We start from the raw sequence: 24,317 nt of genomic DNA, 5'->3' as shown, positions 1-24,317 counted from the left end.
TCTCTTTACATTTCCAACATTTATTGTCGGGCAAATGATATATTTTTGCGAGCTTGACTGGTGTCATGTACCACCTGTATATCATTTTCATAATATTCTCTCTTAAGGCATTACATGCCGTAAACTTCATACCTGTCGTCCATAACTGTTCCCAGTCAGCCAACATAATGTTGTGTTCCACATCTTGTGCCCATTTTATCATAGCAGATTTCACCATTTCATCCTGAGTGTTCCATTTCAACAGCAAGTTGGGTGAGGACTGCAGGGCCTGCTCCCTTCCAGGGCCTTTTCCAGCTGGCCCAGGGGGCGTGGCCCAAGCCCTTATTTGGAACAAACTTTTTGGGAAGGGTGGGAAGTGTTCTGCCATTGCTTCCCTGTTCCAGGTGGTTAATGTGCTTTAAAATGTCCTCAAGCAGTCGGTGGCAATTTAAATTTTTATTTCTTTTCTTCCTTTTTTCCATTGTTGGGGGTGGGTGGGATGGATATTTGGTTGGGGATTAATTTTAGTATAATTGTTTTGTTTCTTGTTGTTGTTGTTGTTGTTTTATTGGTTCTGTATAGTTTGTGTTTTGTTTTTAAGGGGCAGGATCAGGGCTGCCTGGGAGTGGGGCCCCAGCCAACACGATGGCTGGGACAAGTTCCACAGGGGGGGAAGCACTGGGACATCCGATCTCGGTGATCATGGGCAGGAGGCGGAGTTACGCTAAGACCAGACCATGTCATTACCGAGGAGGCAGGTTTAGTCGTTGTTTGAAGACTATCCCTGCCTCCGGGTCTGGCCTTAACCGGATGGATACTGGAATCAACAGGGGAAACCTACATGACCTGAAAGTGTTGCTGTGCAATGCCAGGTCAATGATGAATAAAACCACTGCCGTCCACGACCTGATTGTGGATGGAGGATTTGACCTGGCATGTGTGACAGAGACCTGGTTGGAAGAAGCAGATGGGCCTGTCCTTGCCGCTGCTTGCCCACCAGGTTTCTCTTACGCACAGAAACCCAGGTCATGTGGGCAGGGAGGGGGGGTTGCAGTGATTTTTAGGAAGTCACTAGCTTGCACCAGGCGTCCTACTGGGAAGATCCAGTTTTCTGAGTGCATGTTCTGGAAGTTGGGCAATAGGGGCAGTACAGGATTCCTATTGGTGTACCGACCTCCCCGCTGCACCAAGGATTCCCTGTCTGAGCTGCTTCAGGTCATGGCAGATTTTCTCCTGGAGACACCTAGTTTGGTTGTCCTAGGGGATTTTAACATCCATGCCGACACGACCTTGAATAAGTTTGGCCCAACTCATAGTCATGGACATGCCTTAGACCTGGTGTTCACCTCTAGTGACGTGGGTGATCTGACACTAAATAAAAGTGAAACAAAAGAAGTGCCATGGTCAGATCACTTCCTGGTGCAACTGGACTTCTCTGCGACCTGTCCCCTCTGCAGGGAGGTGGGACCAATTTGGATGGTCCGCCCCCGCCACTTAATGGATCCAAAAGGTTTCCAGAGAGTGGTAGGGGATGCTTTATCCCATGTTGATGGCCTTTCAGCTGATTCCCTGGTGGCCCGCTGGAATGCGGAGTTAACCAGGGCTATCGACTGTCTGGCTCCGAAGTGCCCTCTCCGATTGCATGGAGCCCGGACAGCTCCGTGGTTTTCTTCAGAGCTGAGGGCGATGAAACAATCGCTGAGAAGCTAGAGCGTTGGTGGCAAAAAACTCACTCCGAATCTGACCAGACACAGGTTATAGCTCATCGTCGAGCCTACCAAGTGGCAATAGCGATGGCAAAGAAGACTTTCTTCACCGCCTCTATTGCATCTGCAGAAAATAGTAGCAGGAGACTCTTTCAGGTGGTTCGTAATTTAATGGAACCACCTTTACCACCGGGGCCTTGTAAGGACCCCAAGATTTTGCAAAGTTTTTTGCAGATAAAATCACTCATATTCGGAAGGAGCTAGACACCACCGTGGGAGCAGGGCTGGGGCGGGAGAGTGCTAGAGCTCTGTCTGGTCAAGTTGCATGGAATCATTTTCAACCCGTTACCCCCGAGGATGTGGACAGGCTGCTTGGATGCGTGAAACCAACCACCTGTCTCTTGGATCCTTGCCCATCCTGGCTAATAAAAGCAAGCCGGGAAGGGCTGGGCGATGGGCTCTGCGGGGTGGTGAATGCTTCCCTCTGTGAGGGAACATTCCCAGATCCGCTGAAAGAGGCGGTCATTAAACCGCTTCTTAAAAAACCATCTTTAGACCCGGCCAGTATGGCCAACTATCGCCCAGTCTCAAATCTTCCATTCTTGGGCAAGGTGATTGAGCACGTGGTTGCTGAACAACTCCAGGCATGCCTGGAGGATGCGGACCATTTGGATCCCTTCCAATCGGGATTCAGGCCTCATCATGGGACTGAAACTGCCTTGGTCGCGCTGGTTGATGATCTCCGGTGAGCTAGGTACAAAGGTGAGAGTTGTTTCCTAGTTCTGCTGGATCTCTCAGCGGCCTTTGATACAATCGACCATAACATCCTTCTGGACCGTCTAGAGGGGCTGGGAGCTGGGGGCACTGTCATACAGTGGTTCCGCTCCTTCCTCCTGGGCCGTGTTCAGAAAGTGGTGGTGGGGGATGAGTGTTCAGACCCCTGGGCCCTCACTTGTGGGGTGCCTCAGGGTTCCGTCCTCTCCCCCATGCTTTTTAACATCTATATGAAGCCGCTGGGAGAGATCATCAGGGGGTTTGGGCTGGGTGTTCATCAGTATGCAGATGACACCCAGCTCTACCTCTCTTTCAAATCTGAACCAGTGAAGGTGGTGAAGGTCCTGTGTGAGTGCCTGGAGGCGGTTGGAGGATGGATGGCGGCTAATGGATTGAGGTTGAATCCTGACAAGACCGAAGTACTGTTTTTGGGGGACAGGGGGCGGGCTGGTGTGGAGGACTCCCTGGTCCTGAATAGGGTAACTGTGACCCTGAAGGACCAGGTGCGCAGCCTGGGAGTCATTTTGGACTCACAGCTGTCCATAGAGGCGCAGGTCAATTCTGTATCCAGGGCAGCTGTCTACCAACTCAACCTGGTACGCAGGCTGAGACCCTACCTGCCCGCAGACTGTCTAGCCAGAGTGGTGCATGCTCTAGTTATCTCCCGCTTGGACTACTGCAATGCGCTGTACGTGGGGCTACCTTTGAAGGTGACTCGGAAACTACAATTAATCCAGAATAGACTGGTGACTGGGGGCGGCTGCCGAGACCACATAACACCGGTCTTGAAAGACCTACATTGGCTCCCAGTACGTTTCCGAGCACAATTCAAAGTGCTGGTGTTGACCTTTAAAGCCCTAAACGGCCTCAGCCCAGTATACCTGAAGGAACGTCTCCACCCCCATCGTTCTGCCCGGACCCTGAGGTCCAGTGCCGAGGGCCTTCTGGCGGTTCCCTCATTGCGAGAAGCAAAGCTACAGGGAACCAGGCAGAGGGCCTTCTCGGTAGTGGCACCTGCCCTGTGGAACGCCCTCCCATCAGATGTCAAAGCGATAAATAACTACCTGACATTCAGAAGACATCTTAAGGCAGCCCTGTTCAGGGAAGTTTTTAATCTGTGATATTTTAGTGTATTTTTGGTTTTTATGGAAGCCGCCCAGAGTGGCTGGGGAAACCCAGCCAGATGGGCGGGGTACAAAAAGTAAATTATTATTATTATTATTATTATTATTATTATTATTATTATTATACATTCTTGACAGAGTCTTAGTTTTGGAATCTAACAGTTCTGTTTCCAATTTTGATTTTTCCACCTGGAAGCCAATTTTCTTGTCCAATTTGTATGCCTCCATTATTTGATAATAATGAAGCCAATCTCGCACTTTGTCTTTTAGTTTTTCAAAGCTCTGCAATTTCAATTTATCTCCCTCTTGTTCCAAAATTTCCCAATATTTCGGCCATTTGGCCTCCATATTGAGCTTTTACAGAGCCTTTGCTTCCATCGGTGACAACCACCTTGGGGTTTTATTTTCAAGTAGGTCTTTATATCTTGTCCAGACATTAAACAATGCTTTCCTAACAATATGGTTTTTAAATGCTTTATGTGCTTTGACCTTGTCATACCACAGATATTCCTCTATATATTCCTCTATATATTCCTCTATGCCACTACAGCCGCAAGAATTATGTTGGCGCAAAACTGGAAAACGGAAACTATACCTAGTATAAGTGACTGGCAGGTTAAAATGGTAAATTATGCCGAACTTGCTAGACTAACAGATAGAATACGAGACCAAGATGAACAGAAATTTCAAAAAAGCTGGAGTAAATACTGGAAATATATAGGAAACAAATTGTAGAAGGCATTGGCGGTTTTGGAATAACGCTAACAGAGAGTGATTAACATCGAAGATAAAAATAAAATACGTGATCGTGGAAATTATCTGATACTTACCCTAAATAGAGCCCAAATATAGTGAATCTGTGTTGGTGTTTGTGTTTATGTTTATGTTTTTGTATAAACTGGGGAGGGAATATATATTATGTAAAAGAACTAGAATTAATATGTTTATTGGCATGTGTATTTTCTTTTTCTTTTTTTCTGTATTGATAGGTTTATTTGTATATTCTGAATAAAAATGTATTGAGAAAAACCAAAATGTCTGTGTTTTCAAGAAGCAGCCATTCTCTCAGCCAGCAAAATGCGGCTTATTCATAATAAAGTTTAAGGTCTGGCAGGGCAGACCTTTTGCATCCGTTAGTATTTTAAATTTTATTCTGGGCTTCTTGCCCTGCCAGACAAATCTAGAAATATCTCTCTGCCACTTCTTGAAACAGTCCATTTTATCCAAAATTTGCAATGACTGAAACAAAAACAACATTCTTGGCAATACATTCATTTTTATAGCAGCGATACGGCCTAGCAAAGAAAGCTTCAAGTTTGACCATATTTCTAAATCCTTTTTCACTTCTGTCCAGCATTTTTCATAATTGTCTTTAAATAAATTCACATTCTTAGCAGTCATATTAACCCCCAGGTATTTTACTTTCTTAACCAATGTTAAACCTGTCTCCCTCTGAAACCTCTCTCTCTCGATTGGTGTTAGATTTTTCTCTAAAACCTTAGTTTTTAGCTTATTCAACTTGAATCCTGCAATCTGACCAAATTCTTGAATCAGTTCCAATACTCTTTTAGTACTAGATTCTGGCTCGTGTAATGTCAATACAAGGTCATCTGCAAATGCTTTCAATTTGTACTGTTTACAGTGGTGCCTCGCAAGACGAAAAGAATCCGTTCCGAGAGTCTCTTCGTCTTGCGGTTTTTTGGTCTTGCGAAGCAAGCCCATTAGCGCTATTAGCGGTTTAGGGGCTTAGCGGATCAGCTGACAAGCGGCTTAGCTTGGAAGGAAGGAATTGTTAAACAATATGTTTGAACCTTCACTAATTGGATTGGGATAACGTGGCCACTTTGTAGTCCTTTTTGTAAACTTGAGACTAGATTACTGCAATGTGCTTTCTGTGGGGCTGCCCTTGGCCTTAGGGCAGAAACTCCAGCTGGTACAGAATGCATCAGCAAGACGTACAGCTCAAATGATTTTCTTACGCAGTCCTTGTGCAATGGGCCTGGAAAAGTGGAGCACCTCCTGCAGAAGATCTTGCACATTGATTACAATGTTTGAAAAGGAAGTATGTCATTCCTATATGTTATGCCAGTGTCTCTGGATTCAATGCTAATTGTACCTAATTGTTATTCAGCAGAACACCCAAGTTGTTTTATGATGCTAATGATGACTCTAAGAACATGACGTCTTCCATGAGGAATCTAAAACTGACTCAAGGGGCCTCAGAATCTGATCGGTCACTACCCAGGGACCTAGTTATATGCTAATTGCTAGCTTCAGAAAGGACTGCTGGCTTAATTTGCAAATGACTAGGCTTGCAACAATTGTTTACAGAGACTACCTGGATGTAATAGGAACCTATACACTGCCAAGCAATTTATTCTTAAATGGAAAAAATGTGGATGTTGCATGACACATCTTTGCATGTAGATTTAAAAGTGTATTTTTCTACATATGAGCTTAGCATTTGACCTTGCTTTGTTAGAGAGTGTTGGTGCATTTTGAAATACACCTCCACATAAGCCCGCATTTCCATTCAACATTTGAAGCCTCTTAGTAGGCTAAAAAAAACCTGTCCAGAAATCTGATGCAAGTAGGGTTGCCGCCTTTGGTCGGGCAAAATATGGGAGAAGTCCAGGCATGGTGGTGAAATGGGGGGGGGGGAGGGAGGGCTAAAAAATACTTTCACTGGTGCAGAATGAAATGACTTCAAAGCAATCCAAAGCAATTTCAATGCTGGTCATACTGATTGAGTAGACCCAATGAAATTTATGGAACTAAGCTAGCAATGCATATTAATTGCAATGACTCACATCCTCCTCACCTGCTGAATTTCTGCCTATCAGAAGAATGGTAAATGTAGAAACCGGGCCAAAGAAAGAAAGAGCTGGAGATAGCAACAAATTAACAGAGCTTTGCCTCCAACATCCCTTTCCATATAGCTGCTAATGCTAATTCATCCATTCTCTCTCTCTCTCTCTCTCTCTCTCTCTCACACACACACACAGACATGCATCATAGTCAGACAAGTTCACCCAGCAACTAGGGTTACATCTTTTCTTGTCACAGATTTGAGGCTTTTTTAAAAAAGCCATTTGTTATCTATAGCATCCATAGAATCACAGAACTGTAGAGTTGGAAGGGACCCCGGGGGTCATCTAGTCCAAACCCCTGCAACGCAGGAATCTTAATTAAAGCATCATTTGAAGCACTCTTATACCACTTTAACAGTCACGGAGTCCCCCAAAGAATCTAAGTTTGTTTGGAGACCCCCTAGTCTTCTCCTAGTCCTGCCTCTTTAAACAGACTAGAATGGCTTCCCTGAGCAGGTCACCATTTGTAGCTTCAGCCTTTGCCTAGAAGAAAGTCTTGAAGTCCTAGCGATTCTGCCAGTCTCTGCTTCCTCCCCCTGCATTTGTGATATAAGGGGTAACAAGGATGGTCTGCAATAGAGGGATATAAGAAGTGCTGGGGAAAAAAATACTGATTTTATTTTTTTAAAAAACACAACCAATTCTAACAATTGTAGGTGGCATGTGCCATCATAAAATATGCATTTAGTTCTGTGTGTGACAAGGGGGGCGGGGAGCATGTTTCCAAAAACTATTAATTGGCAGGATTAATAGAGGACACCTCGTATTCACAGGCACCAGAGATGCTGCTTCTGGGACAAAATGCTAATAATAGAAGTTCCCCTGGTGTGGGACTTGACATCTTTCCTCAGGGCCTGCAAGACAAAGCTGTTCCACCAGGCCTTTGGCCAGGGCACAGCCTGACTCCCTCCCTCGGCAATATTCGCGGAGCTCTGGCCCAATGGTTGCCAGTGGCTTGATTTGAATTAATTTTATAATGAATGATTTTAGAGTGTTGTTTGTGCTGTACTTTTGTACTGTTTTATTGTTGTTAGCGCCCTGAGCCCGGCTTCGGCTGGGGAGGGCGGGATATAAATAAAATTTATTATTATTATTATTATTCATTATACACCTTTAGGCGCCAAGCAAAAACATTCCTTTTTAACCAGGCCTTTGGTTGATTTGATTGACATCCTATGTCCTTTTAAAAGGTGGTTTTATTTTTGGGGGGCAGGGTTATTGGTTTTGTGGTTTTATACTTTATACAGTGGTACCTCGGGTTAAGTACTTAATTCGTTCCGGAGGTCTGTTCTTAAGCTGAAACTGTTCTTAACCTGAAGCACCACTTTAGCTAATGGGGCCTCCTGCTGCCACTGCGCTGCCAGAACACAATTTCTGTTCTCATCCTGAAGCAACTTTCTTAACCTGAAGCACTATTTCTGGGTTAGTGGAGTCTGTAACCTGAAGCGTATGTAACACGAGGTACCACTGTATATTAATTAATTAATTAATTAATTAATTAAGTAAGTAAAAAAATAGAAGGCAGTGGACCAAAACAAAGAAAGCCCCCTTCCCCAAATGCCTGGCCACGTGTTTCATTTTACAAACAAAACAAAACAAAACAAAACAAAACAAAACAAAACAAAACAAAACAAAACAAAACAAAACAAAACAAAACAAAACAAAACAAAACAAAACAAAACAAAACAAAACAAAACAAAACAAAACAAAACAAAACACACTCATTAGGCTGCTGCTCCACTATTGGCTATCCTGGAGCATCAACCAGCCAGCTATGAAGGGGAGGGTGGCCTCAACCTCCTAAGTACCTACCATGTTTAGTTGTGCATGAGACAAGCAAGCTGGAGTGAGCGCCCAAATGCCCACCTGGCCAACCCCTAGGTGTGGTCCTGCCAGCAGGGCTCTTATGGCGCCATTAAAAAGTTTTGGAAATAGGAAGTTAGCAGGCAAAATGAAATAACAACACAGCACTTAAAGGATCATGACATGCTGCTGAACCCCTGTTTTGTATTGCTCTCAGTGGATGGAAACAGGACAGATTAGCTATAAAGATAATATCGTTAGTCTGTTACTTGCAGCTAAACTGTAGGTGGCTCAGAGTTGGAAGAAAACTCAGGCAAATACTTGAGTCGTAGCTCAGTGGCTGAGTAAAGTGTTTGGATATATACCAGCAATTCCAAAATCAGCAAAAGCTGCATGTGATCCAAAACAGGAAATTCATAGGGTCCCTTTCCTTGGTTAATCAAATGGCAAAACTGGATACATCTTCACATCCTAGGCCAACCCCAACCTCTCTCACCACCAAAGGAACACAAGTGAACAACACAAGCACGCTGACACCAAACTACATACATTAAGCATAATAGAAACACCGCTACCCGACCCCACCCCCATCCATCTCCCCTCCCTCCACCCTCCTTTCTTTTTTTTTCTTTTCTTTTTTCTTCTCCCCCTAATGCCTCAACAAATGAAATGGATTTGTAAAAATGTTACACGGGGGAAAAAAATACGAGGCATTACACTTACACTGTAAAACAAGAAAACCCTTAATAAAATATATTAAAAAAAAAAACAATATATATGCTGCGATAAGGGATGAGGATGTTTCAGAAAGATGCATATGCTAGGGTGAAGCATGCATATATTAGTCAAAGTAACATACAGCGTGGGCAAAACTGCACGCAAAAAATATGCATATTAGGCAAAAATGACAAAGGTGTGGTATATTGGGAGAAAATTGCAGGAAAGTGCTGGTGAATGGACGGGGTATAAATAATAAATTATTATATTATTATATTATTATTATTATTATGAGGATTTAATTTTATCAAGAAAGAACAGAGGCAGAAATTTAGGGGACTGAATTGAAGAATGGAAAAATGAGAAAATGAAATGGATAATTTGCTCATCTTTGGGACAGCATGTTTATGCTGGCACAAACTTGCCTGGGCCATAGAGCTATTGGAGACAGGGAAGTGGACAGGAGAAACAATAATAATAATTGTCACAGAAACAATAATAATAATAACAAAAAATGCAAGACCTAGTTTAATATGGGACAAGCAGCTCACCCCACTTAAGAGTTAGTTAAATACAAGCCTGATATCCCAGTTTTCTGTTTACAAAAAGAGGCGCAAAAACAAAATTCGTATAAAATGAACAAATACTATAAAAATAACTATTGACGTAACAGAATCCGTAACAGAACAGTAGAGGAAAGGAGGCTAGCAAGAATCACTAGAAAACAAAACCAAGACCCAAAGGCTGTCACAGGACAGAAACATTTGATTCACTGCAATGGAAACCCAGACTATAATATAATGGGGATAAAACAATTAGCCATCTTGATAACAGTTACAGTCATGAGGGTGTGCTATAAATAGATAATTATAATAAATGCTAGTTAGTTAGAGAGTCAGATGAGTCCAGTTTGTCTTTCAAAAGTGGAGTACATAAATAGGTGCTAGCCGGGAAAATGAGAGAGGTGGCGATGTCTCTGATGAACGCAAAATGCCCTCAGAAAAAGGGGATTCCTCTCACCCGGCTCTGCCCGGAATAAAGGAAGACCGGACCATGGGGCGAGCATCAGAATCTCTGATTACTCTGGTTCTGCGTAAGATTCTGCGCCTGATGAAACTGCCCTGGTCCCGCAAGCGCTACCCTCCTGGACCCCTTCGACTTCCCATCATCGGAGGCATGTGGCGGTTTGGGTTCATGCTCTCCCTGGATACTTTCTTGAAGGTACTTCTTTCAAAATACTTCTTCAGCTGAAAAACAGGACGAGCGAAAAGGCATTGCAAATTATTTCCTTTATTTGAGAACTGTGGATAATGATTCACCTGTGAAATCTAGGGCTTGAGCGTCTTGGCAGATTTTTCTGCCTGCTGTGGCAATTGCAATGTGCTGTGTTAGGTGCTGCATTGTTTAAATTGTTTTTCTTGTTGTTGCTTCTTTTATTTCTTACATATTGAATTTTAATGTATTACAGTTTTAATTCCATAAGAGTAAAAATGTAATGCAAAAAAATGCACAGTGTAAGAAATAAAAGAAGGAATACAAATACAATAAGAAATCAAAATGAATATTCAAATCCACAGACATGCTGTGGAGCATATTAATGCAGCTTGTGGACTCTTGGTGGCCATGGACCATATCTGGGAACGCTTGATCTATGGGTCTTTTAAGAATTTATGCGCAGAAGAAATCCTTGAAACAATATATTTTTGGTATTCTCTTCAACAAAACTACTGATCATATTAAAGGTTAGTGTGTATTCTATCAGAAATCTAGTTACTCAGTTCTCAATCCAATTAGTTTTTCAGGGTTTTTTACAGTAATTCCAGCCAATTAGTTTTTTACAGTAATTCCAGAAGAATTCTCTTCTGCTTGGTCACATTGCCAACGAAAATTATCTTTCTTTTTTTATAAAAATTAACCGATTGTGAAATAACTGGTAGAATGGCCATATTCATTATTTCAGAGGGCCTTCTCAGTAGTGGCACCCACTCTGTGGAACGCACTCCCAGCAGATGTCAAGGCAATAAACAACTATTTTACTTTTTAAAAGACAACTGAAGGCGGTCCTGTTTAGGGAAGTTTTTAATGTCTGATGCTGTATAGTTTTTAATATTCGGTTGGAAGCCACCTAGAGTGACTGGGGAAACTCAGCCAGATGGGCGGGGTATAAATAATAAATTATTATTATTATTATTATTATTATTATTATTATTATTGCTTCAAAAGCTTCAGCTAACCCCGCAGCACACCGCCCCCCCACCAAGTATGGCTTCTTATATATCCAAAAATGGCACCACCCATGAACCGGACAGTGGTTCTGCGGCTCAAGAAAATCCTAGGGTTTGCAGAAGTGCACAAAAAACCCTTTAGAAAATGCATTAGGCTGTGTGGAGGACACACCCCAAAATGTCACATTGAGGGCTGCGAAGTTTTTTTGGGACACAGCCTGCTGGTGGGAGGAGGTGGAAAACCAGTTAGCAGGTGGAATGTTATGAAGCACCCTGATAGTGGTCCTGGCTGACTGGCTAGAGCCCTGAATTGCGAGTGACACTTGCCCAGCCCAGACGGCTTACACTGCAAAACTGAAAGCACAAAAGATTCAAAAGAAACACAACCTGCAGCCGGCATAGTAGATCATGTTCTATCCATTCCCGGTAACATCCAGCTGGGTGGCCTTACATTATAAGTTCTAAGACTTCCCTGGGCTGCAGCATTCATCTCTCTCACACACCTTACGGCTCCAACATTTCCTGAGGGATGATTCAAATCAAAATGTACATGAGCCAGTACTTGAAGCTTCCAAAATAACCTGAATATAACTAATCTCTTCTCTCTCCTTTTTTTATCTGAATGGCAGTTGGCAAAGCAATATGGGAACATTTGCACTGTATGGATTGGGCCTATACCTGCAGTCATACTGTCCGGCTACAAAGCAGTCAAGGAAGGCCTAATCAACCATTCGGATGATTTTGCTGACCGCCCAGAAACTCCGTTCGTGAAAAGTGCAGCGAAAAATAGGGGTAAGTTATTGGTTTGAGTAGGTGGTTTTCTCTTAGCCTTTTCTCCAGTGAAGGAAACAAAGGACCCTTCCACATGGGACGTACCATTTCCCCATGGGCGTCTTCTTCTGCAACATGTCATTGATGCAAGAATAGTGGTGGATTTATACTGGACAATCCACACCGCTTTATTAGTTGTTCTGCTTTCCCAGTGTTGCTGCATTATCCAATTAAAGCTGGACAACCCTCCAACCTTCCACATTTGCGGAATGGAAAGTTACAGGATTTCATTAGGAAGTAACAGAACATGCACTGATGGGAAAGGGAGCAGCATGGGCCTGTGCATTCATGATGGTTTGCGCTGGTGTAGCGGTTAAGAGTGGGAGACTCGTAATCTGGTGAACCCGGTTCGCTTCCCTGCTCCTCCACCTGCAGCTGCTGGGTGACCTTGGGCTAGTCACATTTCTTTGAAGTCTCTCAGCCCCACTCACCTCACAGAGTGTTTGTTGTGGGGGAGGAAGGGAAAGGAGAATGTTAGCCGCTTTGAGACTCCTTGGAGTAGTGATAAAGAGGGATATCAAATCCAAACTCTTCTTCTTCTCCTCTTCTTTCAGTGTTGTTTGTACCTGCAAAGTATTGGGGCAGTGACTCACTCGCAGTCTGTGCATATCGATTAAAGAGCCGCAGTTCCATAATGGAATTGGTACTGCAGTGTAAAAAAAAAGAAGAAGCTAGAAGTACTAACCAGTAAAACTAATGTAAAGAATTATTTTAACAGTAGTTTTCACATTCGCTAATTTTCTCTGAATCCTGATGGCCCCAGGTATTCTGCAAACCTTAGGACCCCACTGGGCATGCTGATACCTCCCTGCTGTTGGCCTCATTTTGGCTCCAATCCTGTTGGCACTCAGCGCTTGAGTTTGGTAACAGAGGGAGTGATGATGAAAGTCTTGTTACTCATATGCATTTTCTGAAACATTCACTGGTGTCCCACATCAGAGATATAACACTCCACAATGAAAAAATTGATTCTGCACCAGTCTTCTTGTTCTTAGGTTCTTTAATGCCTAGGGATGGACTGCACTGGTGTTTTCTAGGCTGCTGATGTAATAGCTTTTATATGAATTTTGTAAGCAATAATTTCTCACTGGTCTGTGATGGTTTTAGGTATTGTACTTTCAAACGGTCACACCTGGAAGCAGCAGAGACGGTTCAGCGTGGTTACTATGCGGAAGCTGGGGCTGGGGAAGAAAGGCATGGAGCACCAAATAGAAGAGGCGGCCATTGAGCTTGTGGAGATCTTTGCACGTGCAAAGGGTATGTGATAGAAGAAAATGAGGCTAACTCAGGTTGGTTTGTTATCCACCTCTGCCTGAGACAATCTGCGGGTTGGGGCAACTTCCTGGGACTCACAGCAGAAGAGTGGTTCAGTTTTGGAAGCTGAGAGAGAAGAGCCCACTGGCATCCTGTAAACTGGGTAGGGATTGCTTGGGAATACAAATATTTAGCAGCCGCAGTGCACAGAGTCAGTGCCTAGTTTGCATCCTGCTGGTGTAAAAAAAAAAAAAAAATCATTGATGGAAGATGATGGATTGCAGAGGTGACAGGACTTGCTGTTGTTTGAGACCATTACATTGTTTGTAAATTGTGCAATTGTCTCACCCTGATTTTATTAAGTAGGTGTCAGAGCTGCCCGAGGTCCCAGCTCACAAAGGACCAACGCCAGTTCTTGTTATATACAAAAGTCTTTATTGAAGATCAGTTTCGATTTCAAAGCCGCGGCGCGCAGCTCTACATCTTGGAGTCTAGACCGCTGAGTTCCCTGAGTCTTCCCCCTGCCTCCGGCGGGCTTTTGGACCTGGTTCCCCATTCGGGTCTTCTGCTGTCCCGCGCGCCTGTACATTTGAACTTGGCGCGCGCGCCCAGCCGGCAACCTTCCTCCTGACCGTTACACTGCTCCTGTCACTGCTTCCCCCTTCGGGGGGGCCAGCTGGATCTGACTTCCCCTCCGTTCCCTCACTCAGCGATGGAGGCGTGGTCAGCCCTGACTCATCTTCTCTCCCTACTGGAGGAGACGCTGGCCCTGATACATGGGACTCCTCCCCCCCACTACGCTCTGGTGGGGAAACTGGTCCTGATCTCCAGCTGCTGCTTTGGGAGTCCCCGCTGACCCTTGCTTCTGGTGCGTCCCTCCTGGGACCCCCCTTGCCCTGGCCATCGGCGCCCCCTTCTGGGAATCTTCTGAATCGCTGGAGAGGCTCATGGAATCTCTCGGGCCACTGTCATACTCCCCTACGCTGCCCTCAGATTCTTCCCCTTCGCTCTCCGTTTCCTCTCTCCCCTGTGCCTCTGCTCCTGAGCCCCTGACAGTAGGCAAAGTGTGTTAAACTGTTTTTTAAACTAAGGAACTTTCTTAATGGTTTCTTTCTTCTTTGGCAATCACTCATCGCTGAGTAAGATTGTCTTCCATAAACATGGTTTTAACAATGAGTCCGTAAGTGACTGTGGAGGCCAATTCTGGATCCACATGTCCTTCCACAGTGGGAATATTGGTTTCCGGGCAGGAGCTGATCACAGTGTGGATTTGCCACAAGAAAGGAGCAAGAAAGACTGATTTTGAAAAGCTGTTAATTAATCACAATTTCTCCTTTTGCATAGCAAAAGAATAATAAGTGTGTGTGTGTGTATGAGCATTGGATCTCATTAGGATTTCATCTGCAGGGCAGCCATTTGACCCATCCTTACACATCATCAATTCAGTCAGCAACGTGATATGCGCCATGTCTTTTGGATACCGATTTTCTGTTGAAGATAAAGAATTCCTGAGGCTGGTGGAAGCCATTCGGATTAGCTTACAGTTTGGAGGCAGCTTCTTTCATGGCGTGAGTAGGTTGAAACTTAGGCTGGGTGGTGGGTGGGTGGAGGAGAGCATGAGATGGGAGGCCCGTGAACTGTGGTTGCCTACAGTAGACATCAGTTCAAACTGGGATAGCCAGCAATGTCAACTCCAGATGCTGTGGACTACCACTCCCATAGGCCCCAGGCAGCATGGCCAATGATCAGGAATGATGGGAGCTGTAGTCCAAATCATCTGGGCAACACCACATGGGTTACCCCTGTAACCTTATAAATGTGAACAATACTGAATTTCTCCTCCATCTCACCTTTCAGACACTCAGGGTGAAATTTCTAGCCCTCAAGAACAAGCCAAAGAATAATAATAATAATAATAATAATAATAATAATAATAATAATAATTTATTATTTATACCCCGCCCATCTGGCTGGGCTTCCCCAGCCACTCTGGGTGGCTTTCAAAAAAATATTAAAATACTGTAGTACATCAAACATTAAAAGCTTCCCTAAACAGGGCTGCCTTCAGATGTCTTCTAAAAGTCTGGTAGTTGTTGTTTTCTTTGACATCTGGTGGGAGGGCGTTCCACAGGGAAGGCACCACTACCGAGAAGGCCCTCTGCCTGGTTCCCTGTAACTTGGCTCCTCGCAGTGAGGGAACTGCCAGAAGGCCCTCGGAGCTGGACTTCAGTGTCCGGGTAGAACGATGGGGGTGGAGACGCTCCTTCAGATATAAGCATGAGGTTGGAGTTGACTTGTGGGTTGCGTTGCTGATAGGATGTGCCTTTTCTTTCCTTGTAGCTCTACGAAATTCTCCCGTTTGTCATGAAATTTCTCCCTGGGCCTCACAAAATCGCATTGTCCTCCATTGAGATGGTCGTTTCATTTGCGAAGAATGAGATAGCGAAGCACAAGGAAGACCAGACTGTGCATGAGCCCATGGACTTCATTGATTTCTATCTATCTCATATGGAGAGGGTAAGTAACTGCTTTGTGGGCGAATGCTTCTTCTTCAATGAATCATTGCATTCTCTGTTATGATCGAACAATAACATCTGTGGGACCGCTGGGAATCCCCCCTGCCCTTATTAGTCATTTTATGTAAACTGTGTTACTTTTACTGTTGTTAGCCGCTCTGAGCCCGGCTTCGGCTGGGGAGGGCGGGATATAAATTAAAAATTATTATTATTATTTTATTATCATGAGAGTTGCAGGCCAAAAACATCTGGAGGGCCGAGGTTGAGGAAGTCTGGTATAGGAACATAATAAGAGCTGCTGGATCTGGCCAATGGCCCATCTAGTCCAACATCGTGCTTTCACAGTGGCCAATAGGATGCCTCCGGAAACTAGCAAGCAGGATTCAAGCACAAGAGAAACTCTCCCCTCCTGCAGTTTCCAGCAGCTGCGATTCGGAAGCATTGCTGCCTCCGACCATGGAGGAACAGCATAGACATCCTGGCTAGTAGCTGTTCATAGCGCTCTTTAAAAGCCATCTAGGTTGTTTTTTGTTGTTGTTGTTTTATTGATTTTTCTTTTTTATTCATTACATACACCTCAAATTCTTAACATTTACAATATATTCCTCCCTCCCTCCCCTCCAAGGCTTCCCCCAACTTCCCTTTCTGGTTTGTTTCTATTTTCACCCATTTTGATATCTCTTAACAGAAAAAGTTATTAATAACATAACTTCAAGCCTAAAGACATAAAAATAACAGTAAATACACCATCATCTTTCACTATTTTCAAAACATTTTCTAATGCTAATAATGTGAATATTTATTTAAATCCTGCCATCAAGTCTATTGACCTTCTTTATTTCTGCAAATATAATATGAGTGGTTCCCAATCTTTTTCAAAGTCTCCGTTGTCTTTTTCTCTTAGTCTACCTGTCATTTTTGCCAGTTCTGCATAGTTCATCAACTTCTCTTGCCATTGTTCTTTAGTTGGTATTTTTCCAGTCTTCCAATTTTGTGCAGTCAACATTCTTGCTGCTGTAGTGGCACACATAAATAAAGTCCTCATTTTCTTTGGTATGTCTTGACCTAAAATACCTAACAAAAAGGCTTCTGGTTTTTTTGTTTTTTTTGTTTTTAAGTTATTTTCAACATTTTCTTCAATTCATTATATATCATTTCCCAGTAGGATTGCAAAAAGGTAAAACGCTACTAAAGCCATCTAGGTTGATGGCAATTGCTCCCTCCTGTGAGAGGGAGTTCCATAGCTTACCTATGTGCAGAGGCTGGAAGGCCACCTGCCATGCATGATCTCGTTGAGATTCCTGCATTGAAGGGGGTTGGACTAGATTCTCACAATAAGAATGGGTTTTTCCTTCCAGACTGTCACTGGTTTTTTTTTTGTTTTTTTTTGGATGGGATTCAACTGCATACAGGGACGCAGGTGGCGCTGTGGGTTAAAGCCTCAGCGCCTAGGACTTGCCGATCGAAAGGTCGGCGGTTCGAATCCCTGCGGCGGGGTGCGCTCCCGCTGCTCGGTCCCAGCGCCTGCCAACCTAGCAGTTCGAAAGCACCTCCGGGTGCAAGTAGATAAATAGGGACCGCTTACCAGCGGGAAGGTAAACGGCGTTTCCGTGTGCGGCTCTGGCTCTGGCTCTGGCCAGAGCAGCGATGTCACACTGGCCACGTGACCCGGAAGTGTCTCCGGACAGCGCTGGCCCCTGGCCTCTTAAGTGAGATGGGCGCACAACCCCAGAGTCTGTCAAGACTGGCCCGTACGGGCAGGGGTACCTTTACCTTTTACAACTGCATACAAGCAAATTTAGTGTGCACGATTATAGATGATTGTTGGAGGTTTTGAACAATTATCTACTCCCCCCCCCCCCCAAGATACGGAAAGTGACAGGGAATTGCATTTGGAAGTGCGGGGTAACAATTCCTTGGATGCAACAGCATCTAACCTCCTCACAAACAAATCAGGATGCATGCTCAAGGAGCAGGTCATCTGGAAACTGATGGAGGTAAGTCTTAGTCAATTAACTGTATGCACTTATGTTGATTAATCAATAAAATTTACATACGTAAATGCAAAAAACAATAGATTTGAAGCAAAAAGTATACTTTTCTGATTTAGCACATCTGTGTCGCAGCAGGCATAATCTCAGGAAAGGCACCCCCTCATTTAAAGAGGCACTTCGCTGCCTGCAATTTTTATTAATACTTGTATATTATATGGAAGGCCCATTTTTCAGGGCTTATACTGGTGTAAGATCCACTGGTCTTAGTTTAGATGACTGGGGCCTTTGAGTCACTGTGAACTGAATCTAACCTCCGCTATTGCTTACAACAGAACAAGGATGACCCCTACTCTACCTACAATGAGGACAACCTGGCTCAGTGTATTTTTGACCTCTTTATTGCTGGAACAGAGACAACTGCTACCACTCTGCAATGGGCGCTGCTCCTCATGGTGACACATCCAGATATTCAAGGTGAGAGGGAACTGTGCAATGGCAGCAAGAGGCCATTTTGACCTCTTGATCCTGGACCTGAATTTCTCTCAGATTGGCCCCCATCCAGCCCATTACTACTTCCGGGCAAACACCTTCAAAGCCTCTCTTGATTCAGATGGAATGGAGAGACAGAGCTGTGTGTCACCAGCATACTGATGGCACCATGCTCCAGATCTCTGGAAGATCCCGGCAGATCTTGCTGCAACAGGCTACCCTTCTGAAAATCATTATTCAGGTTTTCCGCCCCAGCAAGTCTAGGTGGAATCCTTTCCTGTGGAACAAATACCCCTTAATGATTGCTCGGCTTGTTTAACTTGAGATGCTTCATCCGAAACAAAGCTTAATTCTCCACCATTTTCCTCAGAGAAAGTCTACCAGGAGATGGAAGATGTTTTCGGTTCGTCTCACTCAATCCGCTATCAAGATCGGAAGAAGCTGCCCTACACCAATGCTGTGATTCACGAGATCCAGCGTTCAAGATATATCTTTTTAATTGGGCTTCCAAGGCAAAGCGTGAAGGACGTGAACTTGCACGGTTTTCACATTCCAAAGGTACAGACGATTGTAACAGCTGCATTTCTATAGCCCAGGGGGGAGGCAGGTTCCCTTGCAGTGCAAATTCTGAAGAAAGTAACACTATAGCTCCTTCCATTTCCCCAAAAAGGAGGGGAGTTCATGCAGGGACATCTTGCGCTGTGTCCTCCAGATGTGGACCACAACTCACATTATCCGTGACCCCCATCATTGATCTATGTTGGCAGGGGCTGTTGGGAGTTGTAATCCGCAGCAGGAGCGGTTGGTGAGGAGAGGTGCGGCTGCACACCTAGCCTCCCAGCAGCAGAGTTGCTCCTGCTTCCTGGGTGGAAGAGGGATGAGATGACAGGGGAGATAGCAGAGTTGCTCCTGCTTCCTGGGAGGAAGAGGGATGAGATGACAGGGGAGATAGCAGAGTTGCTCCTGCTTCCTGGGTGGAAGAGGGATGAGATGACAGGGGAGATAGCAGAGTTGCTCCTGCTTCCTGGAAGGAAGAGGGATGAGACACAGGGGAGATAGCAGATTTGCTCCTGCTTCCGGGGTGGAAGAGGGATGAGATGACAGGGGAGATAGCAGAGTTGCTCCTGCTTCCTGAGGGGAAGAGGGATGAGACACAGGGGAGATAGCAGATTTGCTCCTGCTTCCTGGGAGGAAGAGGGATGAGATGACAGGGGAGATAGCAGAGTTGCTCCTGCTTCTTGGGTGGAAGAGGGATGAGATGACAGGGGAGATAGCAGAGTTGCTCCTGCTTCCTGGGAGGAAGAGGGATGAGATGACAGGGGAGATAGCAGAGTTGCTCCTGCTTCCTGGGAGGAAGAGGGATGAGATGACAGGGGAGATAGCAGAGTTGCTCCTGCTTCCTGGGAGGAAGAGGGATGAGATGACAGGGGAGATAGCAGAGTTGCTCCTGCTTCCTGGGAGGAAGAGGGATGAGATGACAGGAGAGATAGCAGAGTTGCTCCTGCTTCTTGGGTGGAAGAGGGATGAGATGACAGGGGAGATAGCAGAGTTGCTCCTGCTTCCTGGGTGGAAGAGGGATGAGATGACAGGGGAGATAGCAGAGTTGCTCCTGCTTCCTGGGTGGAAGAGGGATGAGATGACAGGGGAGATAGCAGAGTTGCTCCTGCTTCCTGGGTGGAAGAGGGATGAGATGACAGGGGAGATAGCAGAGTTGCTCCTGCTTCTTGGGTGGAAGAGGGATGAGATGACAGGGGAGATAGCAGAGTTGCTCCTGCTTCCTGGGAGGAAGAGGGATGAGATGACAGGGGAGATAGCAGAGTTGCTCCTGCTTCCTGGGTGGAAGAGGGATGAGATGATGCTTGGCAGGGGGTTGGACTCGATGGCCCTTGTGGTCTCTTCCAACTCTATGATTCTATGATTTCTATGACAAGGGAGATAGCAGAGTTGCTCCTGCTTCCTGGGAGGAAGAGGAATGAGATGACAGGGGAGATAGCAGAGTTGCTCCTGCTTCCTGGGTGGAAGAGGGATGAGATGATGCTTGGCAGGGGGTTGGACTCAATGGCCCTTGTGGTCTCTTCCAACTCTATGATTCTATGATTTCTATGACAGGGGAGATAGCAGAGTTGCTCCTGCTTCCTGGGTGGAAGAGGGATGAGATGACAGGGGAGATAGCAGAGTTGCTCCTGCTTCCTGGGAGGAAGAGGGGTGAGATGACAGGGGAGATAGCAGAGTTGCTCCTGCTTCCTGGGAGGAAGAGGGATGAGATGACAGGGGAGATAGCATCTGCGCAGGCACATTGGTGGGAGTGCCAGATTGGCTCCATTGATGCGCCCACTCAGCACCCACCTCTTCTCTTCCTCTCGGTAAGCAATAGCGACTCCACTGCCAGGAGGTCAGGTGTACAGCATCTCTCCTCCTCACGTTGCCTACTCCTGATTTCATCCCAGCTTGTGGCTTGCACCACCTGTTGCATGCCTTCAGGTGTTTGGATGTACAGTGGTACCTGAGAGCCAGTGTGGTGTAGTGGTTAAGAGCGGTAGCCTCGTAATCTGGGGAACCGGGTTCGCGTCTCCTCTCCTCCACATGCAGCTGCTGGGTGACCTTGGGCCAGTCACACTTCTTTGAAGTCTCTCAGCCCCACTCACCTCACAGAGTTTTTGTTTTGTGGGAGGAAGGGAAAGGAGAATGTTAGCCGCTTTGAGACTCCCGAAGGGGAGTGAAAGGCGGGATATCAAATCAAAACTCTTCTTCTTCTTCTTCTACCTCGGGTTACAGACGCTTCAGGTTACAGATGCTTCAGGTTACAGACTCTGCTAACCCAGAAATAGTACCTTGGGATAAGAACTTTGCTTCAGGATCAGAACAGAAATTGCGCGGCGGCCGCATGGCAGCAGCAGGAGGCCCCATTAGCTAAAGTGGTGCCTCAGGTTAAGAACAGTTTCAGGTTAAGAACAAACCTCCAGAACAAATTAAGTTCTTAACCCAAGGTACCACTGTATTGAATTGGCAACAAATAGCACCTTCGGGTGTGTGTGTGTGTGTGGGGGGACTTTGGTGGGGCTGTGAGAGTAAGGGTTAAGTTCTCTTTCCCAACCTTCAGTGCTGCCCATGTTGTTTCTACAATTCAGTTTATTTTAAATGCATGCTAATTGCACCCACCCAGTTAGGTCTACCCTGGCCAAGATAAAGGCCCTATCTGAACTGTATATTTAAAGCAGCACTTAAGTTTAAACTGCCCTGAATGAATTAGGGAGACTGAGAGAATTCCGGGTGCTGAGAGTTAGGAAGCCCCTATTCCCATCACGGAGCTACAATTCTCAGAGTTCCTTGGGATGAAGGTTTGATTACTAAACCTCTCTATGTATCGCAGCTCTGAGGGGACTAGGAATTTCCTACTAACTTTCAGCACCCTTAACAAACTACAGCTCCCAGGATCCTTTGTGGGGAGCCATGACTGCTGGTATGGTACTGATATTGTGTAGATGGGACCTAACTGCCCCAGAAATCCACAGGATCGCTTCTGCGGAGCTTCTTCACAATTTGCATCCTTCCATCAGCACTCAAGACTTTTAAATTCATGGAAGTGCAATTCTGAAAATTCATCATTTATGCAATTCTTCAGTTACAGGAGAATGAAGCTTGTATGTAAAGATTAGTGGAAATAAAATAATAATGCTACTACTACTACTACTACTACTACTACTACTACTACTACTAATTATACCCTGCCCATCTGGCTGGGTTTTCCCAGCCACTCTGGGTGGCTACCAACAAAACATCTAACATTAAAAAAAACAGGGTTGCCTTCAGATGTCTTCTAAAAGTCAGATACAGTGGTGCCTCGCAAGACGAAAATAATCCATTCCGTGAGTCTCTTCGTCTAGCGGCTTTTTTGTCTTGTGAAGCAACCCTATTAGTAGCTTAGCGGATTAGCGCTATTAGCGGCTTAGCGGCTATTAAAGGCTTAGCGGCTTAGGGGCTAAGAGGCTATTAGCGGATTAGCGGCTTAGAAAAGAGGGGAAAAAACAAAAAAAAAATCGCAAGACTCGCACGACGTTTTCGTCTTGCGAAGCAAGCCCATAGGGAAATTCGTCTTGCAAAGCGCCTCGAAAAACGGAAAACCCTTTCGTCTAGCAGGTTTTTTGTCTTGTGAGGCATTCGTCTTGCGGGGCACCACTGTAGCTGTTTATTTCCTTGACATCTGATGGGAGGGCGTTCCACAGGGCGGGTGTCACCACTGAGAAGGCCCTCTGCCTGGTTCCCTGTAACCTCACTTCTTGCAGTGAGGGAACTGCCAGAAGGCCCTCGGAGGTAGACCTCACTGAGCAATGGGGGTGGAAAATGGGGGAACTGAAGGGCAAAAGTGCAATGTTCTGTTTAGATGCCTCCTGAGATAAGTCTTCCTTCCCTGCAGGGGGCTGTGATTGCTCCAGATCTCCGCTCTGTTCTTCTTGATCCTAAGGAATGGGCAACACCTAAAAAGTTCAACCCAAATCATTTTTTGGATGAGGATGGGCAGTTTGTGGACAGAGAAGCATTTCTGCCATTTGGTGCAGGTATGTGCAAGAAGCCCCAACTGTCGCATTCAGACAACACTTTATTCCATTTTCTTGATGTTTTCTTACCAGATGATTTTCACATTCTGTGTGATCTTCCACACAACATAACTGCCACTTCTGGAGATGTAGCGGAATCTAGTGGAAGTTTAGCGCTCATTTCAATTTGTTTTGAGAAAGCAACCTGTTCTCAGCTCTGTTAGCACGGAAAATAGAGCCGCAAAATTTGGGGTGCTGTTCCAACATACAGTTCTCTCCCACCATTTTCATTGGTGCATCGTGGCAGAACAGAAGCACACTAAGGACTAGCATTGGATACAACCCAATAAAAATAGTTATAATAAGTATTATTATTAGTAAAAACTAGTATCATTTGTAAAAACAATGGTAATTATTGAATACTACTATTACTACTTACTAGCTAATGATAGAGCTTTTAGCATACAGTTTAAACATGTAATTTTAGTACGTATAATTCTTTTTAAATTACTGGTTTGATTCTTTATATTACCTTCATTATGAACCTTGTTTTCCGTGTTTGCTTTTACTGGTATTTTTAATGAACACTTTAGATTGTCTTTTGTAAGCTGCTTAGAGGTCTTTAGTTTGAGGAAGCAACAAAAGCAACTTTTACTAGACTCAGGAATTAGGGGAGATCTGGCCTCCTGCAAACCCATAACAATACTTAAAAGGGAGATTTAAATAAACACATTACTGAAATAAAATATGCAACCAGTGCTGATCTCATGCTGAGCCAGGCCTTGGCAGCCCCTGAAATAAAGCCCACTCTCTCAGTGACATCCCCACACCCCAAAGTTGAAAGGGAGGCATAGGGGACTCGGGAATCGTAGAAAGAGGAGTTGCCGCAGGATGCTTTCATAGACTGAAAGAGGCCTTGGACCAGACACCCAGATTCTTTTCTCAGAGTCAAAGCAAATTGGTGCCCCTGGAGTATAGGTGGAATAGCAGATAATTCAGTTCCTGCTTTCCTCTTTGTTTATTTTCCTGCAGGTGCTCGGGTGTGTCCAGGGGAGCAACTGGCAAAGATTGAGCTCTTCATCTTTTTCACCAGCCTGCTGAGAGCATTCAGGTTCCAGCTGCCAAAAGGAGTGAGAGGAGTCCATAGGAAGCCTATAATAGGGCTGACGGTCCGTCCTCGCCCCTACAAACTCTGCGCTGTTCCCCGCTGCAGCCACATAAACAATTAGGGGGGCTGTACAACTTGGATAAGAAAATTGGTTTTCAGGTGGAAAAATCAAAATTGGAAACAGAATTGTTAGAACCTAAAACTAAGAATTTATCAAGAATGTATAACTTGCTGTTGAAATGGAATACACAAGATGAAACGGTCAAATCTGTTATGATTAAATGGGCACAAGATTTTGGACATAACATTATGATGGCTGACTGGGAAAAGTTATGGACCACAGGTATTAAGTTTACGGCTTGTAATGCCTTAAGAGAGAATTTAATGAAAAT

General features: G+C 44.9%; 1 protein-coding gene across 1 annotated transcript; it reads left to right on the top strand.

The window, feature by feature from the left end:
* The first annotated feature begins 9,867 nt into the window (after nucleotides 1-9,867).
* On the top strand, nucleotides 9,868-24,065 carry LOC307217027 (cytochrome P450 2J2-like). The gene is made up of 9 exons (XM_079978024.1): nucleotides 9,868-10,194; nucleotides 11,828-11,990; nucleotides 13,137-13,286; nucleotides 14,691-14,851; nucleotides 15,624-15,800; nucleotides 18,126-18,267; nucleotides 18,653-18,840; nucleotides 22,697-22,838; nucleotides 23,850-24,065. The coding sequence occupies exons 1-9, from the start codon at nucleotides 9,964-9,966 to the stop codon at nucleotides 24,044-24,046; spliced, it is 1,551 nt and encodes a 516-aa protein (XP_079834150.1). The 5' UTR covers nucleotides 9,868-9,963; the 3' UTR covers nucleotides 24,047-24,065.
* Nucleotides 24,066-24,317: the final 252 nt, after the last annotated feature.

This window comes from Podarcis cretensis, assembly GCF_951804945.1.
Source record: "Podarcis cretensis genome assembly, chromosome: 5".
NCBI lineage: Eukaryota > Metazoa > Chordata > Lepidosauria > Squamata > Lacertidae > Podarcis > Podarcis cretensis.
The sequence above is the reverse complement of the archived record's forward strand: the minus strand, read 5'-3'. Positions and strand labels throughout refer to the sequence as shown.

What these genes read in the sequence shown, in the direction of transcription:
- LOC307217027 (XM_079978024.1), top strand. Translation starts at nt 9,964, where the DNA reads ATGCCCTCAGAAAAAGGGGATTCCTCTCACCCGGCTCTGCCCGGAATA. An exon ending in ATCTATCTCATATGGAGAGG is followed by an intron (nt 15,801 to 18,125) that starts GTAAGTAACTGC and finishes TGCTTACAACAG; the next exon opens with AACAAGGATGACCCCTACTC. An exon ending in ACGGTTTTCACATTCCAAAG is followed by an intron (nt 18,841 to 22,696) that starts GTACAGACGATT and finishes CCTTCCCTGCAG; the next exon opens with GGGGCTGTGATTGCTCCAGA.